This window comes from Molothrus ater, chromosome 7 (genome assembly GCF_012460135.2).
Source record: "Molothrus ater isolate BHLD 08-10-18 breed brown headed cowbird chromosome 7, BPBGC_Mater_1.1, whole genome shotgun sequence".
Taxonomy (NCBI): domain Eukaryota; kingdom Metazoa; phylum Chordata; class Aves; order Passeriformes; family Icteridae; genus Molothrus; species Molothrus ater.
This window is the reverse complement of record NC_050484.2, coordinates 4815289-4840444: the sequence shown is the minus strand read 5'-3', so window position 1 is coordinate 4840444 and position 25156 is coordinate 4815289. Positions and strand designations below refer to the sequence as shown.

At 46.7% G+C, this 25156-nt stretch overlaps 2 protein-coding genes across 12 annotated transcripts in view; both read left to right on the top strand.

Moving 5' to 3' along the window:
• The window catches only part of UNC80 (unc-80 homolog, NALCN channel complex subunit), a 126324-nt gene extending 105884 nt beyond the window's left edge, over positions 1–20440 (top strand). For 9 of the 11 annotated variants that reach the window (XM_054515404.1, XM_054515399.1, XM_054515401.1 and 6 more), the window contains 9 exons: positions 628–812; positions 2037–2202; positions 3342–3521; positions 4899–5037; positions 7056–7112; positions 13543–13624; positions 14128–14239; positions 15397–15593; positions 17260–20440. In XM_054515404.1, the coding sequence (XP_054371379.1) occupies positions 628–812; positions 2037–2202; positions 3342–3521; positions 4899–5037; positions 7056–7112; positions 13543–13624; positions 14128–14239; positions 15397–15593; positions 17260–17511 (1370 nt within the window). In that variant the 3' untranslated portion in view covers positions 17512–20440. The remainder of the gene's footprint in view (positions 1–627; positions 813–2036; positions 2203–3341; positions 3522–4898; positions 5038–7055; positions 7113–13542; positions 13625–14127; positions 14240–15396; positions 15594–17259) is intronic. The other 2 variants (XM_054515403.1, XM_036387285.2) reach the window with 1 other exon arrangement.
• A 106-nt stretch (positions 20441–20546) lies between these two features.
• RPE (ribulose-5-phosphate-3-epimerase) lies at positions 20547–24856 on the top strand. Its single transcript, XM_036387290.2, has 6 exons — positions 20547–20938; positions 21065–21144; positions 21224–21363; positions 21947–22081; positions 22222–22308; positions 22720–24856. Exons 1-6 carry the CDS (start codon positions 20739–20741, stop codon positions 22840–22842), a joined length of 765 nt encoding a protein of 254 aa, XP_036243183.1. The 5' UTR covers positions 20547–20738; the 3' UTR covers positions 22843–24856.
• Positions 24857–25156: the final 300 nt, after the last annotated feature.

Here is a 25156-nt window from a genome sequence, read left to right as displayed (position 1 = left end):
TGCAGAGCATTGTTTTGAACTTGATTGCTGTTCATCCCCATTTGTAATGCCATGCTCTTGCTGAATTACTGCCCTTGGCTTACTGGACCATATTTGTATTTAAATTGCAGTGTGGCCGTGACTCATGCAGCTGCCCTGCTAGAAAGGTTCTTGTCATCACCCTATAAATCATCTGCAGATTATTGTGCTCACTCTTTGTGTGGATATGCTTGGTCAAGGTTTTTGAGGTTGTCTGATCAGCCAGGGCTGTTTTCCTCCTCTAAGCTGCTTTTGAAATATCTGATTCTGAAAAGACAAAATAATTTTGCAGGGAAGGGAGAGAGAACACCAGAGCAAGGAAATACAGAGCAATTTAGGTATGAAGTAGAAAGTTTTCTCTTGAATGGGACAGCCAGTCCTGATCCTGAGGCCTTTACTACTAGAAGGCTGCTTGCTCCTTCCCTGCCATGTTTGGAGAGTGATGGAGAAGCCACTTGTGACTCTTGAGGTGTGCAGGCATGCACGTCCAGACAAAACGTGCCCGTGTGGGTTTGTGCTCACTGTGGCCCCCCTGTCCTGCCCCCAGTGCTTGTGAGGGACACTGGTGACATCTCTGACTGCCCTTTGCTGGTGTGTGTTCCCCTGTAGCCCTGAAGGTGATCCTTGTTTGCTTTGAACGCCAACTGGACAGCCAGTGGTACTGGCTGAGCCTGCAAGTCAAAGAGATGGCGCTGCGCAAGGTGGGAGGGCTGGCCCTGTGGGATTTCCTCGACTTTATCGTGCGAACACGGATCCCTATCTTTGTGCTCCTTCGGCCCTTCATCCAGTGCAAGGTAACAGTTGCTTTGGCTCCTGGTGTGTCACTCCCTGAAGGCAAGCTAGCCCTTATTCCCCAGCTGAGAACACAGGAACAGCACTGCTGGAAGAGCTCCATGTAGTGAGTGAGTGGCCTTTCAGAAGTTAGTAGGCCTAAAACCCTTTGAAATGAAATCACAGAGCTTTTTCCTAGCCAAAACTACAGAGTATGCCAGTCATCCAGGAACTCTGATCCATGGAGTACAGCTAGTCTTAGTTCCTCTGGAGGGAGAAAGTGCATGTGGACTTAATTCTACAATGAAGGCATTCAGAGCCCTTGGAAGGAGTGTGGATGTGCTGAACCTGGGAGGGTGTTGGCAGAAATCTTCGAGTAATCTCTCTTCTGCACAGAGCTGGGCAATACAGCTAACAGCCAGGAAGGACCACTGCCCTTTCCATCTCTTGGATGAAGGTTCTGACAGGACATTTGTGGGTGAAGAGGCAGCTGCTAGGCTAAGGCATTGTGAAGATGTTCACAGGGGTCCCAGGACCAGGGAAGAGATGAGAATGTTGACTCCATGTTTCAGAAGGCTTGATTTATTATTTTATGATATATATGACATTAAAACTATACAAAAAAATAGAAGAAAGGATTTCATCAGAAGGCTAGCAAGGAAAGCAGAAGAAGAATGGTAACAAAATCCTGTGTCTGACCAGAGAGAGACACAGCTGGACTGTGATTGGCCATTGATTAGAAACAACCACATGAGACCAATCACAGATCCACCTGCTGCATTCCACAGCAGCAGATAATCATTGTTTACATTTTGTTCCTGAGGCCTCTCATCTTCTCAGGGGAAAAAATCCTAAGGGAAGGATTTTTCATAAAACATGTCTGTGACAAGGCATCTGGGGTTTGAGTTAATCACAGCTCCTTGCCAGGTAGACTAGCACATGGTACTCTACTTTATTTAGCCTAGTCTCTCGAACTGACTTAATTGTCGTGGAGGAAGAAAGTTTTTCATGATAGGATTGAGAGCTTAGCATAAGGGAGCCCTCCATGTACCCTGTGCCACAGAGGTTTTGATCTCTGTTCAGTCAAATATAAGATTTCCTCTGAAAGACAGGTGGAAACCTCACAGATGGAGTCAAAACCTCTTGCCCACAAAGCCTGCTGGCTGCAGGCTCATGCTAGCCTGGAGACTAGTCGCAATTCCCTGGGCAGCATCTCCCTGCAGTGCTAACTGATCCCACTTTTGCAGCTGCTGGCCCAGCCAGCTGAGAACCACGAGGAGCTGAGTGCCCGGCAGCACATCTCGGACCAGCTGGAGCGGCGCTTCATCCCGCGCCCGCTCTGCAAGAGCTCCCTCATCGCCGAGTTCAACAACGAGCTCAAGATCCTCAAGGAGGCCGTGCACAGCGGGTCTGGTAAGGAAAGCAGGCACAGCTCAGGGCCAGCAGCCCGGGCTGGAACAGCTGCTTGCCCCTGCAGGGAGTTGTGAGGCAGACCTGGCCTCTGCCTAAAACGGGAATGGGGCAATCCACACACACCCTGCCAGCCTGCCCCTGGAGCTTATGCTCAGCCTTGCCACTGAACAGCCAACAGAAGTCCAGGTTAGTTGTGAAATGCACCTATTTTTGCACCAAATCTGAGTTGTCATTCCAGTCTCAGCTGGCTTGTGCAGCCCCAGTGCAGTGAGTCCCTCCATGCCACTGTAAAGCCAAAGCTGCTTGTGCAGAAAGCTCTGGCTGTGTCTAGCAGTAGCAGATCTTCCTCCTCCTTCCTCCTGGTCTCTTTGATTTTCCTCTACTGTGACATCCTGATCAGCATCCCTGAGCTGATGTGGTGCTTCAGAATTCTCTCCTGCACAAGGGGAGACTTTTCTCCAGTGACAGCCACCCCTGTTGCCACAAGATGGCAGCTGCTGCTCATACGTGGCAAGTGGTTTAAGTGTTTTGTTCTTAGGAAAGCAAATTGAAAAGGAAATGCTTCAGTCTTTTTTTCCTTGGCAATAATTTGCCTTGTTTCTAAATGTTGAAGCTGATCTGTAAAATACAGGGTTGTGGAAATCAGGCTGCATAAGTAAAACAGAGATTTTGGAAAGGTGAGGTGAGCAAGGCAGCTGCTTAGTGTTTTATCACCTCTGCCACCCCTGTCACAGTATCACAGAATCATCAAGGTTGGAAAAGACCTCTGAGACCATGAAGCTCAACCTTTGCCTGATCACCACCTTGTCAACTAGACCATGGCACCAAGTCCCAAGTCCAGTCATTTCCTGAACACCTCCAGGGGTGGTGACTCCACCACCGCCCTGTGCAGCCTATTCTAATGCTTAGCAACCCTTTCCATGAAGAAATTCCTCCTGTCCAGCCTGAGCATCTCCTGGTGCAGCCTGCAGAACATTTCCCCTTGTCCTGTGGCTCACCCTCCTGTCAGGAACTTGTAGAGGGTGAGAAGGTCCCCCTGCCCCATTAGTCCAGGTTCCCCATATGACAGGAACGCTTGGCTTGCTGTTGCTCTCCAGTGCCACCAGTGACTTGGGTTTGGTTTTCCCCCTGTTGTGCAGCTTACCAAGGGAAGACATCTGTCAGCACAGTGGGCACCTCCACGTCTGCCTACCGCCTGAGCCTGGCCACCATGTCCCGCTCCAACACGGGCACGGGCACGGTGTGGGAGCAGGAGAGCGAGCCCTCCCAGCAGGCCTCGCAGGACACGCTCAGCCGCACCGACGAGGAGGATGAAGAAAGTACGTGGCCACACACCAAGCCCCCAGCACTGAGGATGTTTTCTTCATGCCCAGAGGCCGTCTGGGAGGGGAGCACAGTTGCCCCCGTGTCCCAGTGTGAATTAAAGGCCCACAGGAGCGTGAGGTTGAGCAGGTGGTACATGGTGTTGAAGTTTGGGCTGGGAAATACCTCTTCACTGCCTTCTGAGCTGTGGCAGGGCAAAGGGGAGGGTACATGGAGGTTTTTAGTGCCTAATGTACAATTGTCAGTGCTGACAAGGCATTGGGCATCCAGACCTCTCTCTGGCCATTGTGGCTCTGTAGTTGGGATCCTGTTCCTGCAGGATCCCCAAAAGCATCAAACAGAAGGAGTGAGAATGGGGGGCTCAAAAGAAAGGTCCATGCAGTTACAGTGGAATTGCCTTTGGGGAAAGAGCAGTTAGCCTGAAACTTTGCAGGTTTCAGCCCAACTTTATTCCACTAAACTTTGTACAATCCACCCAGAGCTGTACTGCTTATACATGGTTCAGATATTTACTCACTGTGGCAAAATGTGGTTTCAGCCTCAGATTAATTCCGAGCCACCGTGTGGAACGGTAAGTGCCATCTTCCTGTCTGAACTGTGGCATTATTCCCTCAGCCCTGCCTTGGATAAATACTGCTGTAAAATATTTCAGCACGCCAGAATTGAAAAAAAGGTCAAAAAGAGGAGAGAAACTTACATAAACCCACCCCTTTGTTTTCTTTACTTGTTATTAACAAGTTGCTGAGGCAAAAACCACAATAATGTCTTTCTGGATACTTATAAAATTTGAAATAGCACTGACAGTTTTAAGCAGTCCTGATTGCAGTCCAGCTGCATAGTTCTCTTGCACTATGATGTATTTGAGCCAATTTATCCACATTTTCATTACATTTTAAAATGCATGTCCTGAAGGGTGTTGAAGAGTGTCAGTTCTGCACTTTGCTGTCAGGTATTTTGGCTTTTTGTCGCAGTGCTTTGCTAGATCATAGCAGCAGTTTATTTCACAGCAGAAAAAGGTCCACTTATAACCTTTATGCTGGAAACACTGTATATTAACAAGCAATTTATTAATCACAGGAATTAACCCCTAGTGGAAGCTGAATTCTGCAAACATGTTTTCCTGAGAGCCATTTAAAGAATACATAAACCCTGTTCCCTGTTTGTCAGGTTCCTCATCCTGCAGAGGTTTACAAGTGTCTTTCTGCACAGTGGCTGTAATATCTAATAGAATATTCCCATTTACAGGCTTGAGCTCTTGGTAAGTGAATGCTGGGTACTTCTTTGGCATCCTCTTATCTCTTGACAACTCTTGGGATGCAGGTGGGGTTTGGGTGGTTGTTTCCTCTCCTTTCCTGTTTTTTCTCTCTTTCTAGATGACTCCTTGAGCATGCCCAGTGTGGTAAGTGAACAAGAAACGTACCTTATGGGTGCCATTGGGAGGAGGCGGTTCTCCAGCCATCTCTCCAGCATGTCTGCACCTCAGGCTGAGGTGGGCATGTTACCCAGCCAAAGGTAAAAACATGGGCTTTTCCCCTTTCCCATTTTAATAACAAGAACAGAAATGGCCCAGGTACATCAGAGAGGTGGGATGGTGGAATTGCTGCCAGCATAGTGATACTAAATTCATTCATCCTGGAATAGTGTTGGACCAAGGGTGCAGGGTTAGAAATAATGATTTTCCCGGGTGATCTCTGTTGTGTAGGGTCCATAAGAACAAGCTGTCATCCCCAGCAACCTTCCTCTTAAACAGTCTCAGAAACACTCTACATTATTATTTTTCTCTGCTGCCTCTGAGTAGCAAAAGGAAATGTGGTTTTGGAGTATTCATTGAACCAGGGGGCCATACCCAGTTTGTGTAGGGAAGTGGGGAGGGGGAATCTTGAGAAGCTGGGAGAGAGGGACAGAGGCAGTTTGATTTGTTTTCTTCCATGTGTTCTTTGTCCTTCCTAGAACAGTAACTAGCTCATCACAGAAATGAAATGCTATGTTCAAAGATGGGATTTAATACTGTTTTAAACCTGAAATACTTGTTGATACAAATAACTTTGAATGCCTTATTTCTGGTTGACATGGAATGGTGAGAAAGTGCCTATTGGGAAATGTTCATCTTTAGAAGATGTGGAGAGAGGTTTTGCATTTAAACATGATTTTTTTTTCTAAATAAGCAATGTTTATTTTTTTATTTGTCCGTGACATAGTTATCCCAGGATATCTGACAATGGACGTATTAATTTGTGTTATTTCCTTTGAACATTTAAAGAATATATTCTACATTATGTCTTCACCACCCCTGGAAAATCAAACAACATTGTTCCCCCCCCCCCCCATTCTTGCTTGGAGTTAAAAAAATAGCCTTGATAGATGAAGGAAAATTAACAGTTGTGATACCTACCAGCAGAGACAGGAGAAGTGATTTACAGGAGAGAAGTTACACAGGTTTTATCTGGGAGTTTTCACAAAAGGACTTACAGGAACTCATTTGACTCTTGAACACAGTTGATTCAGTCCCTTTGTTCCTTGAAAAATTAATATGCTAGACTGCATTTTCCTCAATCTTTCACTACCATCTTCAATGCATAAACTTCATAAGAGTCACAGCTGACTGAGAGCTTTGTGCTATCCCGAATCATGGTAGATGCTGAGAAAAAAAAAGACTTTAATTAACACAGAGCTTCACTCTCTACTTTTTAAGCGTATGGTATAGCAGGAGAATCACTTTTCATCTGGGTAGGGGAAGGACCAGCTCAGCAAGCATAACCATAGTCCTCAACATCCTGCCCTTTGAGTTATGGATGGTCTCTGGGCTTTCAGACTGCCTCACAAATGTAAGCCAATAAATGCAAAGTAATATTGTTACTGCTTTCCTGCTGCTAACCCAGCAGACTACTTTACTTCCTTCTTTCTTTCTCTTTCTTTCATGTTTTTCCTGTGGCCTGAGCAGGCTGCTCCTGCCTGATGGCTGCATTGGAATTGTGTCCCTTTGCCAAGACCCTTGCCAGCTGTTTATGTACAGTTTCACTGCACTATAAGACCTTGTTTCCTGGATGTTTGTCCTTAGAGCTAGTTGCACCAACAGGAGAGTGGTCTATAGCTCATGGGAGATAGATCAGCCCTCCCTCAAGGAAGAAGTGGCTCAGGGTGAAGGGAAAAAAGCTTTCTCTGAAGCTGAAAGTAAATAGAACTGAAATAAACCAAAATGCTGCAGGAAAATAGCTTTGAAAGCAGTTCCCTGCCTTATTTCCTTTAGAAACACATCCTGTTGAACTTCTCAGCTCCCCAAATCTCAGCAGAGATGTGGAGGGCTTCATGCAGTGTGAACTCTCTCTAAAGACTGCTGCTGTTACCAGATGTTCTTTCAGCTCCTCTGAGTCATATTTGTGCCGTTGAGCGTGTGAGACCAATTAATGTTACCCTCCTCTTTTTACTTTTTTTATTCCATTGATATTTTTTTTCCCTTGAAAACAGAGACAAGTGCATGCTTTTTGCATTTTCTTTCCCTAAATTCTTAATCTCCCTGCCCCTTCCTGCAGTGAACCTAATGTCCTCGATGACTCCCCGAGCCTGGCCACTGAGGGCAGCCTCTCTAGGTACAGTGTGAACACTACCTGTCTGTCAGTGTGTGTGCTGGGAAACGAGCTGTTCCCAACCTTCTGTCTCTTCCCCCTCACCTTTTGTCACTCTCTCCATCTCTGTCTCTTGTGGCTCATCAATATTCAGGCCTGCAAGTCAAAGGTGTAGCAGCCCACCTTCAGTTTTCAGCTTTGATTGCCAATAACTTTGAGAAGGCTAAGGAGAAGGGGAAAGAAAAAGCTGTAGTGAATGAAGCAGCAGGCTGGCCTTGGGGTTTTCCCCTTGTTTGGAGGGCATGAGAAAGATGATCCACGAGGCATTAGCTGTGTCCTGTTATAAGCATTAGTCTGAAGGCTTATGTAAAATGGAGACATCTGTTTTTTCATTCATCTCACAATGCTGTCACCACAAAAGACTTCATATCAATCTGAGGTTTTTTACCATTCACTGATAAAGCTAATTATGGTAAGTCCTGTGTAATATAGTGTTTTGTGAGTGCTTTACAATAATTCTCATTAATTATGCAAAGCATTTTCAATTCTCAAATGACACCTTAGAAATCTTGCAGGTGGACACCATAAATACATATCTGAAATGGCTCTGTTGGTGCTGGAGTTCAGGTCTAGCTGTTCCTCATTACCCACAGACAGGCGAGCAAACACAAATGGGCCAGGAGTGAACTTAGAAGGGAAGGCTGCACCTTTAACACCCAGATCTGTCATGTTAATCATTCTCCCTGCCTCTCAACCCATCCTCCTGAGGCTGGAGAGCTGCTGTAGTCCCAAGAGCATCTCTGTTTCCTCCCAGGAGAACACGGCCCCGTTCATTGGCGACACGGAGGGTAACTTGTTATTTCACTCCTGCACCAGTGGCAGCTGTGGATATGTTGAGAGGCGTTTGTGTGAATGGTTTCTGTTCCATTAGCTTGGGTTCCCATGTTGGTAGTGGCTTTTTGGGATGGGGACAGGCTGCTGTGTTTGTTTGTTCATTCTCCTGAGCTGACTAAAGGAGAGTTTATCACCAGTGCTGTCACTGAGCTCATTCCATGCAACATGGTGTCCTTCGTGTGTGTGAGCCCTGCTCTGGCAGACTGGTCTGGGATGGGCTAGGAAAAGACATCAGCTTCTTGGCAGAGGCAGGAGTGCTGTTACCTGCTTTTTTGACAAAATAAGACAGACTGCATGGCCATCTGAGCTAAAGAGGTGAAGATAAATAATTCAAAGGACTTCTGTGTGGTCCCTTTAGCAGCACTAGAAACTCACTGCAGTATTTGAAGAGGATGAAGGGGAAGGACTGTACCTGAGCAAAGGCCATAATGACCTGATACTTGATTACATCAGTGTTGGTTTTGAAATGTTTTGATCTTGTTAAGTAGGGGGTAGCCACTCCTAATTACAGTGGTGAGGCTGAGTACTATGAGACACCTAAATCAACAAATGTATTCAAACACAGGAATTTATTCTGAACCCTGAACTGTAATCAGCTGCACAAAGGGTTCCTACTAATTCCTGTCCCAAAAATTTTCTCTAGGGACCAGGACACCCTGCTCTATGGTACAGAGATGTAAAGCAAATGGGTGAGCAGCTGCACTTGGGAGTCAGTTCTGCTGAGGTTTATTATCCTTTTCCAGGAGCAGCACTAATGTCTTAAGGATGGGCACCAGGGCTGCAAAGCCTTAAGAAGGAATGAAGACACTGGAAATATGTCTGAAAAGATTAGGTTAGATCTCTGGGAGGAGGAAAAGATGTTCCAACTGCATTGTTAAATGTGAAAATTGGATTCTCCTCTAAAGGACAGCAGTAATAAAGCAGATGTTGCAGAAGCTTATTCTGCTGTGGGGATTATAGGGCAGAGTTAATTTGGTTTTACATTCAAGAACATTAGTTCTGAATAAAGCAGGCTTGGGTTTTTCTGATGTAACTTTGATTTTGGCTGGCGTGCAATGATAACTTTTTAGAATCAGCTTCTAAATTCACAAGCTGGTGTTTAGTCATACCTGAGATAAAGAAATAAACAATATTTACTTGGGACTAGACCTTTATAGAAGGTAGGAGCCTTAAATAAATTAAACAAATTGTGACAAATACAAAAATAATAAAGTCTGTTTCCCGTTGTTCTACAGCAATTAGACCCAGCCTTGGAGAAAAGCAGGGAAGGCAGGAAGAGGAGAACACTGAAGTGCTCAGCCAGCTTAGGGTACAGGGCTGAGGAGCATCCTGATCTGTTGTGGATATAATCTGAGAGGACAGGATATTTTCCCAAATCAGAAAGGAAGAAGGTGAAGCCACTACAATGGAAATCTGTTGCACAAACACATTTCTCTCTAATGTTTGTGCCTGTCCTAGCTTAATGGCTCCTAACAGGAAAAATCAGATTGAATCCCCATTGCTAGGGCAATTGCAGCAGCAGAGTTAATGCTAACTGGGCTGGGATGTGTCTGGAAATACAATATATTTAACCCATTCTCCACTGCCTATGTCCACTAACCCTCTCATTCCTATGTCTAGGGACACAAAGTCTGTATGCTCTACCATGATGGTGTGGCAAGCATGTACATCTCTTTAATAGACATTGAAACTCGCTGCTTCCTTTGTTTTGTTTGGTTTTGTTTTGTTTGTTTGTTTTTGTTTGGTTTGGTTTTTTGTTGTTTGTTTGGGGTTTTTTTTGTTTGTTTGTTTTTGGGGTTTTTTTGCCTTCATGGTTAGGTTTTCTTGTAATTCCTGAGCATCACTTCTTTTACTTGCCAACCTGACAAAGTTTGTTTTGGCCCCCACTGTGTGTCACTCCTTGTAGAGCTGGCAAGATGCATCCATAAACTTGGGTTGGTTTGATCTTTGGCTCACCTCTGCCCTATATAATGGGAGTAACATTAGTGTGCAAATAAACCCCTGACAGAGATACTCAGAGAATGACAGAGCATCTTTGTGTTGGGCAGGAAAAAAAAATCTTGTTTCTTATTCCCAAATAAATCTGGCTTATGTCCTTTAGAAAAACTACTTTTATAGATCACATTGCCATGGGTGGGGGAGAAATATACAGTCAGCTGAAAAGGGACTTGATTTGGTTCAAGTTTTGTTCCTTAGGGTCCCAAGGACTGTCAGAAAAACAGTGTAATCCTGGTCAGGTCTGGTAAACAAGGAGAGACAGAAAAGGAGGGAGGGCAGGCTGCACAGAGCCAACCCTCTGCTGCCATGCTCCTTCTCACAGAAACAAGATGGGTAGTTCTGTTCTTTGATGTGAAATGAAACCTCCACAAACTCTCATGAAGAGAAAGCTTATAGCTGAAAATTCGGTCACTCGTCTGAATTTTGTGGTCTTTATCATTCTCTCTCTCTCTCTCTTTACTTCTTCGAAATGTGGGGATAGAGAGTAAAAAGAGAGCCCCAGCAGGACTGTGCTGTGCACAGGCAGCTCTGCAAAACTCAGCTGCTCTCAGGTCCACCATTTCCCTGCGAGAGGGATCTGCAATTTTAGCCTGTAAGAGCATCCCAGATTATCCCAATTTGTGTAAGGATTCAGTACTGGAAGTAAACATCCATCAGCTCACTTAACTCATTTCACTTATGTTATAAGCCAGGCTGAAAATCCCAGACTCCACCAGGAAGACACAAAGTCCAGCTTTTTTCTGCTTGCCTGTTGTTTGTCTCCAGTGCGTGGGGATAGTTTTTATCTCGTGTATAGCCTCTGTGCCCTCACACAGTCCATGTTTACCTGTTAGCTAAGGCCTTTTTCAAGTGTTTTCATATCACATGTGAAGTGAGTTTGTTTCAGCACTGTAGACTGTTTTGTACTGAATATAGTTGCAGTCTTTCTGCTACAGACACGTCTCCTTCCTCACAGCACTAAGAGTTCCTTCATCAGCAATTGTAACAGTATTCCAAAAGCTAGTCCAGTATTTGGATTTTTTTCCAAGAACTTCCCCAGCTAATTCCTACTTCATTCACATAGTGGTAAAAACTTCAAAAAACTTCTAGAAATTCAGAATAAGTTTTTATGTAAACCTAGAAACAGAAGATTAAGGAAATTCACCAAGCAATTTCAAGTAGGCTGGATCACAAATATAAAGACTAATTTAAGTTCAGTCTCTTTGCTTTAATAAGGAATGATGTGATGCTTTTGGACTTAGCAGTCATAGGTGCTGCAGTCACTCTCTGTGTCAAGAACATATTCCTGCTAACAGGAGGTAACTCTAAGGGCTCTGCTTATCCCTAGGCAAGTGTTTGTGTGGTGTTTAGGATGCTTGCTATGTAAAGCATGTCAATATGCTATGGAAAAGTGGGATATGTGTTCCAGGGACTGGTGGTTTCATTTGGAAGACCTGAGGAAGAAAAGGACTCAAATATATTCAGTGTTGGGTATTTTTGGGGTTGAGCTTGCTGAAGCTTTTCCTCTTTTTCCAAGGCAGTGCAGCTGTGGTGAGATTGCTGAGGGCATGCCCAGGATTATCAGGCTGTAGTCTGACAATCAAAAGACAAACTGCTTCAGGGTCCCAAGATGTGTCTCTCCTCAAAATTGCCCACTGTCTCCCCTGTAGAAGTGATGGAACACTTGTGATGTGTGGAACACAAGTGATGAACACATGGATATGGTTCAGTGCAAAGTCTGGCTTTAGTTTAAATGAAAGGGAGGAAGGAATAAAGCTTTCAGATCAGGTAGCCAGACATTGCCCCGTCTTGGTCTGAGAAACAACTGTCTGCCAAGGAGGATAGGAACCTCCCTTGGAATGGAAAATGTGACCCATTTCCCTCTGAATTATTCTAACTTTGAAATTAAGGGGCTTTCAGGCAAAGATATGAGAAAAGGAATAACAGCCAGGGTAGGAGAAAACAGGGCAGGGCCCTGGTGGGAGCAGTGAATTCCCTCCCCAGGCAGCAGCTCCACTGTCCTCCTCCCAAGCCCAGAGAGCCAGGAGCTGCCAGCCCCTTTTCCCCAGTCCAGTTCTTGTGGCATCGCTGCTCCTCCAAGAGAAACCCCTCAGTTAGGAGTGGCCAGCTGCTCCCTTCCCATGGAAACTTCTCTTGTCTCTCCTAAGTATCGGTTGTTATGGTTTCTTAGTGACAGATGGGACAAAATTCCATGAGAGAAAGGAACAAAAGGAAAAATCCTAACCCACAGCCCCAAAGCAGAGCAGGAAACCCTCCATGTTCTGTTCTGCCAAACCTTCTAAGGACAATCGGTAACTTCTGCCAAAGTGAAGAATGAGCTGCTCAGAAGACGAAGCTTTTTAAGCCTCTTCACAGCTCCATGTCTTGTCTGACCATGCCCCTAGGTTTGTCTTCTTCCTCCACCTCTGCGTGGTCAGTGATTAGCCTTCATTCTCTTGGTGGTACTGACAAACTCCAGGCAGATCCAAGGGAAGTATCTAGAGAAAATAATGTTGTTTTCCTTTAGATTAATGCAAGCCAAAGACAAAATGGATTGCAATACTGAATCTTGAACACTGTGCATACCAGCTATAGCTGGGAGTTGCTTAGATAGGACATGTTGCTCAGTGGATTCCAGTCTGGCTTTAAAAAAGCAGCTGCCTGAGTTAAAACAAGTCTGTCATAATTCTTAGTGACTAATGTAGTCGTAAGTCTCTCAGCCAAAGTGTTTTGTGACTGCTAAATGCCAGTGTTTGGAAGCATACAGTACTTTGATAAAAATGAGGGGAGGCTGGTATTTTTATATTAAGTAGGTTGAATGGTCAGTTGGATGGCAGTATGAGATGGTACATAGCTGAGTATGTTTTATTGCTAAAGTTTCTTCTACTGCAGGTTTTCAGATCAAAAAGCTGTGTCTATCTATCAATCTATCTAATTTTTGTTTACTTGTCTCTTTTTGTTTGTTAGTCACAAAAAGACTTGAGGCTGCAAGTGTTGAGTGTGGGGGCCTTGTTCACATAACTCATGCATCCATTATGTGAATGGATCCTTTGTCACTTTGCGTTTGTTTTTTGTTTGTTGACTTAAATTGAAATTAAAACCAGATGACAAAATTGTGATGAGGCCATGGAGTCTTGTTTGGGAAGGAAAAAAATAGCTGTTACAACATTGTCCTTGAATAAAGGAAAAGCAAACAAGAAGGCTTTTGAGCTGGGAAGCTGATGGTCCTGCCTTCACTGATGTGGCAAAGGATGCAGAGAAGTGAGTGCTGCTCAGTGGGATGCATCAATCAATGACTGAAAACTGAAACCTGCAGTTATTTCTATTTGGATGCTACCTGTGTGTGGCCAAGTCCTGAATACCATGACTCCACCTCCCACCCTCTCCCAAGCCCCGGAAGCCACAACCCAACAGACATGTCCCCTCCCATCCTTCAAAGATAGTGCTGCTCTTTGAAGTGACTGTGCCATTAGTGGTTGGTGGATCTCTTGTTTATTTATTTACTTTAGTCCCAATTGCCAGGACACCTACTAGTTATGCAGCGTGCTTCTGTGCTTGGCCTAATGCTGTCACCATCTGACAGGGTGGCAAGTGTGCAGAGCGAGCCAGGACAGCAGAACCTCCTCCTGCAGCAGCCCCTGGGGCGGAAGAGAGGCCTGAGACAGGTGAGGAAATGGGCAGTAATGAGCAAACCTCCTCTCCTGCTCTGCGATTTGGTTTGGCTTTTCTTGTATGGGGCTGTTTGGACATGATGTGTGGATGGGATGTGTCACCTCTACTTAATTTTGGTATAGTAGGGCAGTCCCTTGACTCAGCAGGGACCATAGAACAAATTGTAGGCATAAAGCCAGGCAAATCCCTAAGAGAGGAGGTGCCCTTTGTTTTCAATTCCTCAGTCTTGTCCTCTGCAGGCTTTTTTCTTATTACTATTATTAAATTCCGATCACACAACCTGCCCTGCATTACATTCAGTGTTGAAACTGAAAAGGCACAAAGCCCAGAGGTTTCCTTCCACATGAAGGAAATGTGTAAGCCATGGAGACCTTGGAACACTCTAAAAGTAGAGTGAGGGGACATTGGAGGTACAGACAGTGATGTTCTCCTCTCAGAGGAGAAGCTGTGCAGTATGTGCCCACACACCAGGCTAACTCTGTGTTCCCATGTTCAGCTTCGACGGCCGCTGCTGTCACGTCAGAAGACTCAAACGGAGCCTCGGAGCCGTCACGGAGCTCGGCTTTCAACCACCAGGCGGAGCATCCAGCCAAAGCCTAAACCCTGTGGTAGGGCACTGCTGCACTTCCAGAACCAGCACTCCACACTGGAAAGTAGAAAATTATGTGGTTTGAGCTTAAAGGAATTGTAGGTTGTTAGCAGCTTATATTAAAGTGAAGTTCCAGCAGCTTTATATTTTTTCCTAGTAGATGGATATCCTATCAGAAATCCACCCCCTCAAAACAATTTGGTGGTTTCTCGAGAGGTTTTCAAGGTCAAACAGGACATGGACAATGCATGATCTTGTTTCCAAGAGTTATGGAGAATTTAGGGGATGGGTGTCCTCTAGTCAGGATGCCTCATCCAAAACCTCCAGATGTGCAAGTTTGGAAGATGCTATTGAGAGTAGTAGAAAGAAGGACATGGCCCATCATACGCTTAGCAGTGCAGAGCTCTAAGGACTGTACATGGAAATGAATGTAGGACTGTTGTAGTCTCTGCTGTATGTTTCCAGCAGTCAGCACTGCCAAGCTGAGCAGGTAGTTGTATTCTGTACCATCTGAAGTGAGCAGTGAGCTTTGGAGGAAACATCTCCAATAGCAAAGGTCACTTGTGAACTTGCTGCGTTTCAGCAGGAGTGTTCTGGGGCATCACCACTGCTGGAGATGTTTGAAACATAAAAGTTAAAACAAAATAATTAAGAGCAGGAATGGGAACAATCAGTTTTACTGTTAAGTTTTTAGTCTAGCTGTCTTTACTCAGCTGTCTTTACTCTTCTGTTATTCCTGGCTAGTGGACTGAGTCTGCAGGAATGAGGAGTTATCAGTTGCACTTTTTTTCCTTACATTTTCAGCAAAACCTTGGGTAAATTCTCCTTTCTTTTTGCGTGCCAGTTTTTTTTTTTTTTTTTTTTTTTATTTGAGGCCACCACATGGGAATTCATCTCAGTGTATTTTTCTGGGATGGAAAGATGTTATGGGTGGTATTTTTCTTACCAAGCCATGAGAGGGATAGGTGTGCTGGCTACACTTCAGGAGATCCCAGTCTTGCTGTGGCAGTAGTGGAAACCCAAGGTAAAAGACTTTTAGATTAGACAGCTTATATAAAGATGGAAGAACCACAATCCCTGTCTTAGTTGTAAAACCCCCATGGATTCTCTCTCTTCTTTCCTCGTGTATTTCTTCCCGAATTTTAACCCCGAGTTTCCTGGATTTGCCCCCTCCAGCGGAGCAGAAGCGCTCGGTGACGTTCACCGAAGCCCAGCCTGAGGCACCTCCCGCCTGCCCCGCGGAGCCGCCGGCGCAGCAGCAGCAGCTGGGCCGCAGCCAGAGCAGCCCCCAGGCCGCCGGCCAGCAGGAGCCGCTGGGCAAACCCGGGCTGACTTCCTCGCCTGCCATCGTCGTGGCTGATCTTCACAGCCAGGTAATGTCACTGCTGCGTCTGCAGCCTGTGTCCCTTCACAGCCAGGAAATGTCACTGCTGCGTCTGCAGCCTGTGTCCCTTCACAGCCAGGTAATGTCACTGCTGCGTCTGCAGCCTGTGTCCCTTCACAGCCAGGTAATGTCACTGCTGCGTCTGCAGCCTGTGTCCCTTCACAGCCGGGTAATGTCACTGCTGGGTCTGCAGCCTGTGTCCCTTCACAGCCAGGTAATGTCACTGCTGGGTCTGCAGCCTGTGTCCCTTCACAGCCAGGAAATGTCACTGCTGCGTCTGCAGCCTGTGTCCCTTCACAGCCAGGTAATGTCACTGCTGCGTCTGCAGCCTGTGTCCCTTCACAGCCAGGTAATGTCACTGCTGGGTCTGCAGCCTGTGTCCCTTCACAGCCAGGTAATGTCACTGCTGGGTCTGCAGCCTGTGTCCCTTCACAGCCGGGTAATGTCACTGCTGGGTCTGCAGCCTGTGTCCCTTCACAGCCAGGTAATGTCACTGCTGCGTCTGCAGCCTGTGTCCCTTCACAGCCAGGTAATGTCACTGCTGGGTCTGCAGCCTGTGTCCCTTCACAGCCAGGTAATGTCACTGCTGGGTCTGCAGCCTGTGTCCCTTCACAGCCGGGTAATGTCACTGCTGGGTCTGCAGCCTGTGTCCCTCCTCCACTTCTCAGGCACGGGAAGTGCCAGATGTATTATAGCACTGTGATGAAAGCTGGCAGGAGGGTAAAGACAGCAAAGTCTCCTTTAGGCTGTTTGCTGTCAAGCCTCTGCTTCTCTAAAGCCATTCCTTTCCAAGTCAGTGTAACAAGTCTTAATTTGAAAATGTATTTTCTGCATCATCCCTTTCTGTCTTCCCATCACATACAGTGTTCTTCTGGAGCCAGTCACCAAGGCAAGCTGTCCTCAACAGGTTTTCACAGCTTGCTCCCTGAGAGATGCCCCCTTAAGGAGGGAATCCTTCAAAGCCTCAGGACTGGTTAAGCACCACATTGCAAAAGAAATTGCTTGTCCAACATTTTTCTGTGTTGGCCCCCTATGAGCATTGTGCAGGGACAATCCCAGTCATCCCTTCAACACATCAGTGACACTGAGATCACTTTTATATACCCAGATATCCAGTGTCTTTTGAGCTTATGTCCTTTGCCGTGTGCAAATGAATGACCTCTGTCTTCAGAATCACAGAATGAATCACAGAATGGTTTGGACTCATTCCACCCCCTTCCACTAGACCAGGTTGCTCCAAGCCTGTCCAGCCTGGCCTTGAACACTTCAGGGATGGGGCAGTCACAGCTTCTCTGGGAAACCTTTTCCAGTGCCTCACTATCCTCAGTATAAAGGATTTTCTCCTAATATTTAATGTAAACCTACTCTCCGTTTTAAGCCATATGCTAAAAAAGATGAAATGAGGAAGTGTTAATGACTCAAATCAGATAACCTTTCTGATCCATGATGTAAATTTGATTCACCATCAAAAATATATTGTTAGGTATAATTTTAAAGGATTTTAAATTATCTAATTATTTAATCTACAAGTGCCTGCTTCTTTATGGTAAAATGTATATCTGAATGAGAAAATGCTTTATAGACCTTCCTTTCTTTTGTCCCCCCTCTCCCTCCTGCTTTCTCTGAGCCTGACCACCAGCTGTCCTCAACTGCAGAGCGAGGCACTGGGTGCTGAGGAGGAGAAGGAGAAAGAGGAGGGCTGGAATCGCGGCCAGCCACAGCGCAGAGCACGCCGCCCCCGCAGCTGTCGGACACCGAGGACTACGCGGGGCTGGAGACCACGAGCCTGCTGCAGCACGGGGACACCGTCCTGCACATCAGCGAGGACAACGGCATGGAGAACCCCCTGCTGGCCACGCACTTCAGCTTCACGCATGTGGAGCTGGGCGAGACCGACGTGGATCTAGATGAGTCTCATGTGTAACTCTTGGGGAAGTACAGTACCGGGAGGAGGAAGGAAGTGGTTACCTTTCCTTAGAGTTCCCTGCTAAACAGTAACTACTTAAAACAAGAGCACTTTATTATCCAAGAGCAGGAAATAGCTATCAGGTGGTTGCTATAGACTGGCAAATTTCTATTTGTGAGATCTCTTTTCAGTTCAGGGCAGGACCACAGGAACCAAGAATTGGTAGAGAATTCTCAGGATAGGGGTGTGTGGGCAAACGTGGTCTATGGAGCCCTGATCTGGCAGCCATGTACTGTGATCAGCAGCCTCATGGGTAAGGGGCTGCTGGACTGTGTGAGACAGAGAAGTCTCTTCTGAGACTGTGCCTGAGATTTATTTTTGTAGTGTTTTTGAGAGCAGGGCTACACAGCAGCTGAATCAAGGCTCCTACACCTTGAAAACAGTGACAGAAAGTACCAATCTAATGCTTGATTTTTCTCAAGCCTGGGACCATTGTTTCTAACATGCAGAGCAACAATAAGCACCATAAAGCAATTCGCTTTTTTTTTTTGTTGTTGGAACTGCAGACTTTAGTAGTTGAGTTTACTTTTGTCTGTTAGTTCCATCCCACTCTGTAAAACATTGCCCTTGTGCTACAAAAATATTTGCTCTGTAAAACCTAAGTACAGTATATAGTGTAAGCAGGAATGCATGTGCTGTCCACAGACACAGATGGGCAGGGGCTGAGTGGTCTGCAGGTGGCATAAATAACCCACACTGTCCTGCTTTAATGTACTGAGCTATTCATCTCCAGAGTTAAAAAAAAGTACTCCAGGAAACTGCATCTGGAATGTGTGGATCTTCTGGCCCCAAGCAACTGCTCCTCTGATGCTGTTGGATGTACGTAGAGGCATTTAAAGTAAATATTTATATATCTGGTATTTTCATGTTACTATATATATATATATATATAAATATATATGTACATTGAAACAAAAGATGGATATTGCAGGGCAAAAACTTGATGAAAGAATCTATTTTTGGCATGCTGAGATTGTATTTTAAAAGGTTCCATTTTATGTATGTAACATTCATGACTGCAAGTATTGGATAAACGTGTGTAACATTTATAGAAGGTGGAGATCCCTGGAGGGATCAGCTGAAGTCAGTTAAAGGGTTTTTCTGCAGCATCATGGAATTACACTGAAATGTGAATTTAGCCATTAGCTGCTGACAGGCAAACTGCAAAATAGCTGTGAAACAAACCATGAAATCATCAGCAATGCCCAAAGAGACCCTTGGGACTCATACACTGCCTTTTTTGGCTCATGTTAGACTAAGTGGAGTTTATAATCACATCATTATTGTGCAGAGGAAAATGTTTTGGATCATCCTGAGAGTATCTAAAACGTGCTCATTACCACTTTGGCTCCTGAGGGCCTGCAATTTGGACACACACATGACAAACCAGCCTTACTAAGGAGGGAAATGGTATCCTCGTAGCCATCTCCACAGAAAGGACTTCAGCTCTCCTCCTGGGCTCTGCAGTAGCTGCCATGCAGACAGCTGCCTTGCTGCTGTAGTGCAGCACACAGCTTTTCCTGGGGCTGACACCATTACCCACGCAGCTGGCAGCAGGTTTCAGCCTGTGCAGCCCATGGAGCCTCAGGCTGTGCTGCCTGGCATTTGCCAAGTGCTTACATTTGACAGGAGCTGTGCACACCACTCTGGGCAGGGAACTCACTCACATTAAACCTCTGAAGAGAGCAAAAGCCATTTTTGTCCCAGGTGCTGAGCATGCTCTGCTGGTGAGAGAAGGAGAATCTCAGCATGTCTTGGGAACAGCAGGGCTGAAAAAAACCAACTATTGTTATAGTGCACCACCTCTATCCCCCACGTATATGGGGCTATATAATGTACAGGTGGTGCTCTAATGCAGCTCCAAAGGATTCTTGGTGTTGGAAGAGAGGTGACAATGTCCCAAGGGATGTCCTGGATAACAAATTGTTTCCTCTGCTGATCAAAACATGCTGTACTGCTTTTATCTCTTTAGTGCACTGGAGCCTGTGCCAGCTACCTGTAGGATGCTGCTTTAGATTAGCTCCCAGCTCAGAGGTCACTCCAAGAATTGCTGAATTCCAGATGTTAAGTGTTATTATTAACACTGACACACAAATGAGAAAAAAACCCCACAGCTTTGCTTCCAAGTCCCCAGGTAGGCTTGGTCACTGGCAGTCTCGGGGGGAGGAAGGCTTCAGACATGAGCTAATGGCTGGGACACAACACACAGAATTCATGGTGCACTTTATAAGAGTGACCTTTTCTGCAGAAAAGGAGGAAGCATCCTCCTTAATGAAAAGTAGAGGCCTTCCCACAGTACTCTGCTCTAGAGATGACAAAATAACTGTGATTTACTTCATTTAATTCCGTGTATATAACGTTCAAGTTTCCACTGTCACAGGTGAATCCACAGTAGTAAGCCATAGCAAGGACTAAAATGCCTCTTTTTAATGTCTACCCTACTAGAAATCAATGCAACTTCTAAATGATGTAATCTGCAGTTTAATTTTATCCAGGTGGCTGTGCAGCTGGCTTTGGTTTTGTGGGATGATTGCTCAGAGATGGCACAGACAGGCCAGCCCGCCAGCCTGACTTCCCATGCGTTTTACTGTCGTACCAGTGCATTTAATGCCTTCCTGCTGAGTGGCATACCGAGTTCTTTAGCTGGTTTGTGCTGTCCTCCAGTCTCTCTGTACCAAACTCGGTGTTATTTCTGCTGTGGAGACACACGATGCTGCTTTACATAGTGCTACCGCCTTAAGCGCATGTCGTGTTCAGCCATGTCTGGCTCTGCCTGTCTTGTCCACGTGTCAGTCGCTCCCGTTGCCTCAGCATTTTATGCAAACGTTGTCCCGAGGATTAAATACAAAGGAACGACGGCAAAGGACAGAGTTCTGTGTTTGAGCCTCTTGCGTAACACGGTCGGTGTCTGGCGCTCCGAAGGGTTTCCGTGCGCGGCTTTCTTCCGGGATACCGACAGCGCTTGTTAACGTTTACCCATCTGCTCCAGGCCCGGCGCGGGGCTGGAGCTGTGCTTTGCGGGGGACAAAATACACCTGGTTGGGAACTTAAAATCACCTACACCAGGGTTATTACTACTTTTGTTATTGGTATTTCCGCCAGTTTGGGGCCGAGGGCGCGGCTCGTGCCGCGTCAGCGCGGCCGTGAGGGCGGAGCAACGGCCCCAAGATGGCGGGGGCACCGCCCCGGCCCTTCCCCCGGCCGGCCGGCCCGCCCTCCGTCCCGGCAGCAGCCGCGGCCGCAGCGATGGCGTCGGGGTGTCGGATCGGTCCCTCCATCCTCAACAGCGACCTGGCGGCGCTGGGCGCCGAGTGCAGCCGCATGCTGGACTGCGGGGCCGACTACCTGCACCTGGATGTAATGGACGGGTAACGCCGGGGACGGGCGGGAGCGGCCGGGCCGGGGGCGCGGGGGCCGGGCGAACGGCCCGGCCCGCTCCTCCCGGCAGCACCGGGTAACCTGTGGGCGGGCGCGTCTCTCTCTTCGGCCCCAAGACACTTCGTCCCGAACATCACCTTCGGCCACCCCGTCGTGGAGAGCCTGCGCAAGCGGCTGGGCCAGGAGCCCTTCTTCGGTAAGGGCCGCGGGCTGCGGGGCGCTGCCCCTCCGGCGGCGGGAGCCGGCCCCGCTGCCCGCTCGCTCTCCTCTTCCAGACATGCACATGATGGTGGCCGCGCCAGAGCAGTGGGTGAAGCCCATGGCAGTGGCTGGTGCAAACCAGTACACCTTCCATCTAGAAGCGACGGACAATCCCGGGGCACTGATAAAGGACATTCGGGAGAATGGCATGAAGGTGAGGGGAATACACACTCTGTATACTTAGCTCTGCTTAACTAACAGCTGCCTTGCTGGCAGGTTCTCTGTGGTGAGCAGTGAGAGGAGGTGAGGGAGCCTGCAGCTGTATCTGGGGAGGTTTGGGCTGGATAGCAGAAAAGGTTCTTCTTCTTACCCCAGAGGGTGCTCAGGCACTGGACAGGCTCCCCAGGGAATGGTCACAGCCCCAAGGCTGCCAGAGCTCCAGGAGTGTTTGGACAAGGCTCTGAGTCACAGGGTGAGATTGGTGGGGTGTCTGTGCAGGGCCAGGAGTTGGCCTCGATGAGCCTTGTAGGGCCCTTCCACTCAAAATATTTTTGATTCCATGGTTTTATGGAAAACTCATTGTTGCCACTTCAGGTGGTCTAGGATTGGCATGTGCACCCCATACACACTGTGCGTGAAGTGTCTTCAATTTTAGTGAAGAAAATCTGGAATTTTTAAATGAAGAAGCCTGTTCTTCCTGCCATTACACAGTTATGTAATTACTTCCTAGGAATCTGTACTGATCTCAGGCCAGTCTTGCCCTGACATGCACTTGGATTTGGCTTTCTATCCTGCAGGTTGGCTTGGCCATCAAGCCTGGCACTACAGTTGAGCACTTGGCACCTTGGGCCAATCAGATAGACATGGCTTTGGTGATGACAGTAGAACCTGGGTTTGGAGGACAAAAGTTTATGGAAGACATGATGCCAAAGGTAAACTGTTTCTCTTTCATTATTCATTGAGCTAAAAGCTAATTAACAGTAGTGAGTGGTGAAATTGATAAATCTTTTCTAGATGTATGAGAAATTATAGGGTGGCAGCTCAGTGTTCTGGGCTTTTATCTTTTCCTCAGGTTCAGTGGCTCAGGACACAGTTTCCCTCTTTGGATATAGAAGTGGATGGAGGAGTGGGGCCTGACACCATCCATAAGTGTGCAGAGGTAAGAGGTTGTAGCATTCTCAGTCACTGTGCTGAGAGACTTATCAACTCCCAGAAAATAAAGCTTAGGAGAAATTTTTAGTTTTCAGAGGAAACTGTAGAACACATTTAATATCAAAATCGTTTTGAGGTCTAATTTTGTGCCTTTTTTAAAATAGTGGCTCTTGAAGCCTCCCCTAAGGTAAAGAAGTTTGTTTGTTTTATGTTGGTCGAAATAGGAGCATTGTGATGAAGAAATTATATATTTGGGGATTTCAGCTGTGTTTTCTGAACTTGATTTGGGGTTGCAGTTAGGGGGATGTCCCCTGTGTCCCACCTGTTTGCACAGCAGCCCAGAATTCCCATCTCCAGTGCTCTCCAGGCAGGCAGGGGCTGTGTTCCACGTGACTGAGCAGTGTTTGCTGTCCCCCAGGCAGGAGCCAACATGATTGTGTCTGGCAGTGCTATCATGAAGAGTGCAGACCCCAGGTCTGTCATCAACCTGCTCAGGAACGTGTGCTCAGAGGCAGCCCAGAAGCGCAGTCTGGACCGATGAGACCTCCCCAGCCGTGTTCCAGAAGCTCTGGCCATGCAGGAGAGCCCTTTTCTCGCGCAGAAGCAGGGGCTGGATGAACACCAACTACCAAGAAACCTCTTGCTGCTGGACAGAGGAAGCATTCCTTTACTGCAGTGAAGCAAGCAGCAGTGGGAAACGTTCTGGCTGTCTTTCAGGGTTGGAAATGCAATGGTTTGAACCTGTCTCTTGATTTTGTGGAGGCTAATTTTGTGGCACAACCTCTAATGCTGGCTGGATTGAACTACAGTCGGTTTGTTGCTTGCTAGAAGAGTGTAGCATCACCACCAGAATCTCTCTTGTGGAAGACTCTTTAATCAAACTGCCTTCTGCTGTCTGTATTTTGTCATTTGATCTGTGCATTCCTACAAAACTTTTTCCACTACTGCATTAAACACCCCTTCCTTGGTCTGTTAAGTTCTTGAAGCTGGCTGTCGTAAATAAGTGGGTTTAGGAGTAAGTTTAGGGAAAAGGCAGCTTAAGAGGGCTAAAAAGATCTGTGATGGTAGAAGTGTTCCTGTCCTTTGCCTCTACTGCATTGGAAGTCCTTGGCTTATTGCAATCCAGCATCAGGTAAGTCAGTGCAGCATCTTTACCAGATCACAAAGTGGGGAATGTCTCCTCAGTTACCTTTCAAGTAGCCAGTTAAGACAGCTGTGTCTGAAATTCCTGGAAGTGATGGAATTCCTCAGGAGAACGTTGCTTTAATACTCTTCAGATAAGTAAGAAGCTTTTTCTTGCTGCACAATCTCCTTGGTTGGTGTGTCTGAGTAAATGATCAAGATGGTGACATACAGGAAGGGTAGCTGCTGAAGAGATGTGTAGATTGAAATGCCTGGAGATGGGTCTGTAGGACAGCTTGTGGAACCAAACAGTCATCAGTCCTTCAGTTTGCTGTGTGCACAGGCCTGGCCTGGTTGGGCACGAGAGGTGAGTTACAGTGCACTGGAGGAAGACTGAGCAGGCCATTTTTAGGCAGACCTGTCTCCCATGGCTCTAATTAGCATTGCTGGCTCTTAAATATGTCATGGTATTCTGTGTGGCATTTTTCTCTTTGGGTTGCAATGACAGAAGGGTTGCAGACAGTCTGCTGCCTTGGGGACCAGGCAGGTGGCTCAGCAGCTTCCACAGGGCCAGAGTCAGCTCTGTTCTCTTTGCAGCAGCACTGGGCAGGTGTCACCCAGCAGTGCCAGGGCTGGTGCAGCCCAGGCCACTTCAGACACTCTACAGGAGTATCTCAAATTGCTGAACTGCCACGTTTTTTCTGCGTTGTTAACTGTGGGTTAGGTGAGCAAAAGTTGCTTCCTGCTTCCACTTGCAACCCCATTTGGGGAGTAGCACAAGAAAAATGGAGTTGTGTGGACCTGCTGTACTGAGAGATAGTTCAGAAGAGGTTTGCCAAAAGCAAGCTTGGCCATGAAGGCTGTAGTCCCAAGGGCTGTTGGGTGTGTGTTAAGAGTAGCTTATCCATGCTTCTGGAAAGAACCAGTGTGGAGTTTAGTGTATGCAGGGACAAACAGTCATGGCTCTGGTAGCTTAAATGCAGGCTGGACAGCCACCAGCTGAAATGAAAATGCTGGTTCAGGATGTGGAGTGGCTTTTCATGCTGTTGAAAGCAGTAGGACAACAGCTCTAGTGTACTAACCTCCTGCAGTTGAGTGTAAGCTGGATTGAAAGGAAAATCAAACTATTTCTGCTTTGTTCCTAATTTTGTTCCTAATTGATTTGGGAGTGACATCCAAGTCGTGCTGGTTAATTGATGCTATGTCCTCTGTTCATAGGCTGTAGGCATTTTGTAATTGTTTTAAGGATGGTAAGGATGCATTGACTCTTGGGTTAGGAGTCCTGTGGAAGAGATGCTACACTCACAAAGTAAAATTACTTAATTGCTTCTGTCTGAATCCCACTTGAGTGGGTTTATGCAGGTGACTCCTGCTGCAACAGCTGAGGTTGAATCTGTTAGTGACCATGTCCAAGAAATCACAGTGATGAGTTATTCTTGTTCTTTAATGCTTAAGACTGTTTCAGTTTCTCACCTGTGTCCATTCACTGAAGTGATCTCTCTGGGGCCTTTCTGTACTCAGTAACAAGCCTTGAGTCCCAGGACTGGAACTGAGTGTGACATGAAAACCCAGAGAGCTGCTTGCAGGGTCTCCCTAGGGCTGAACAAAGCCCAGGCCCATGAGATGCTGCAATCCTCTGATAAGGTTTCAGCAGTAAGGGAGAGCACAGCCTGTTGTACTGAGGCATGTGCTCTAGAGTGGTCCAGAGTGATCTGACAGCACAGGTCTGTCTG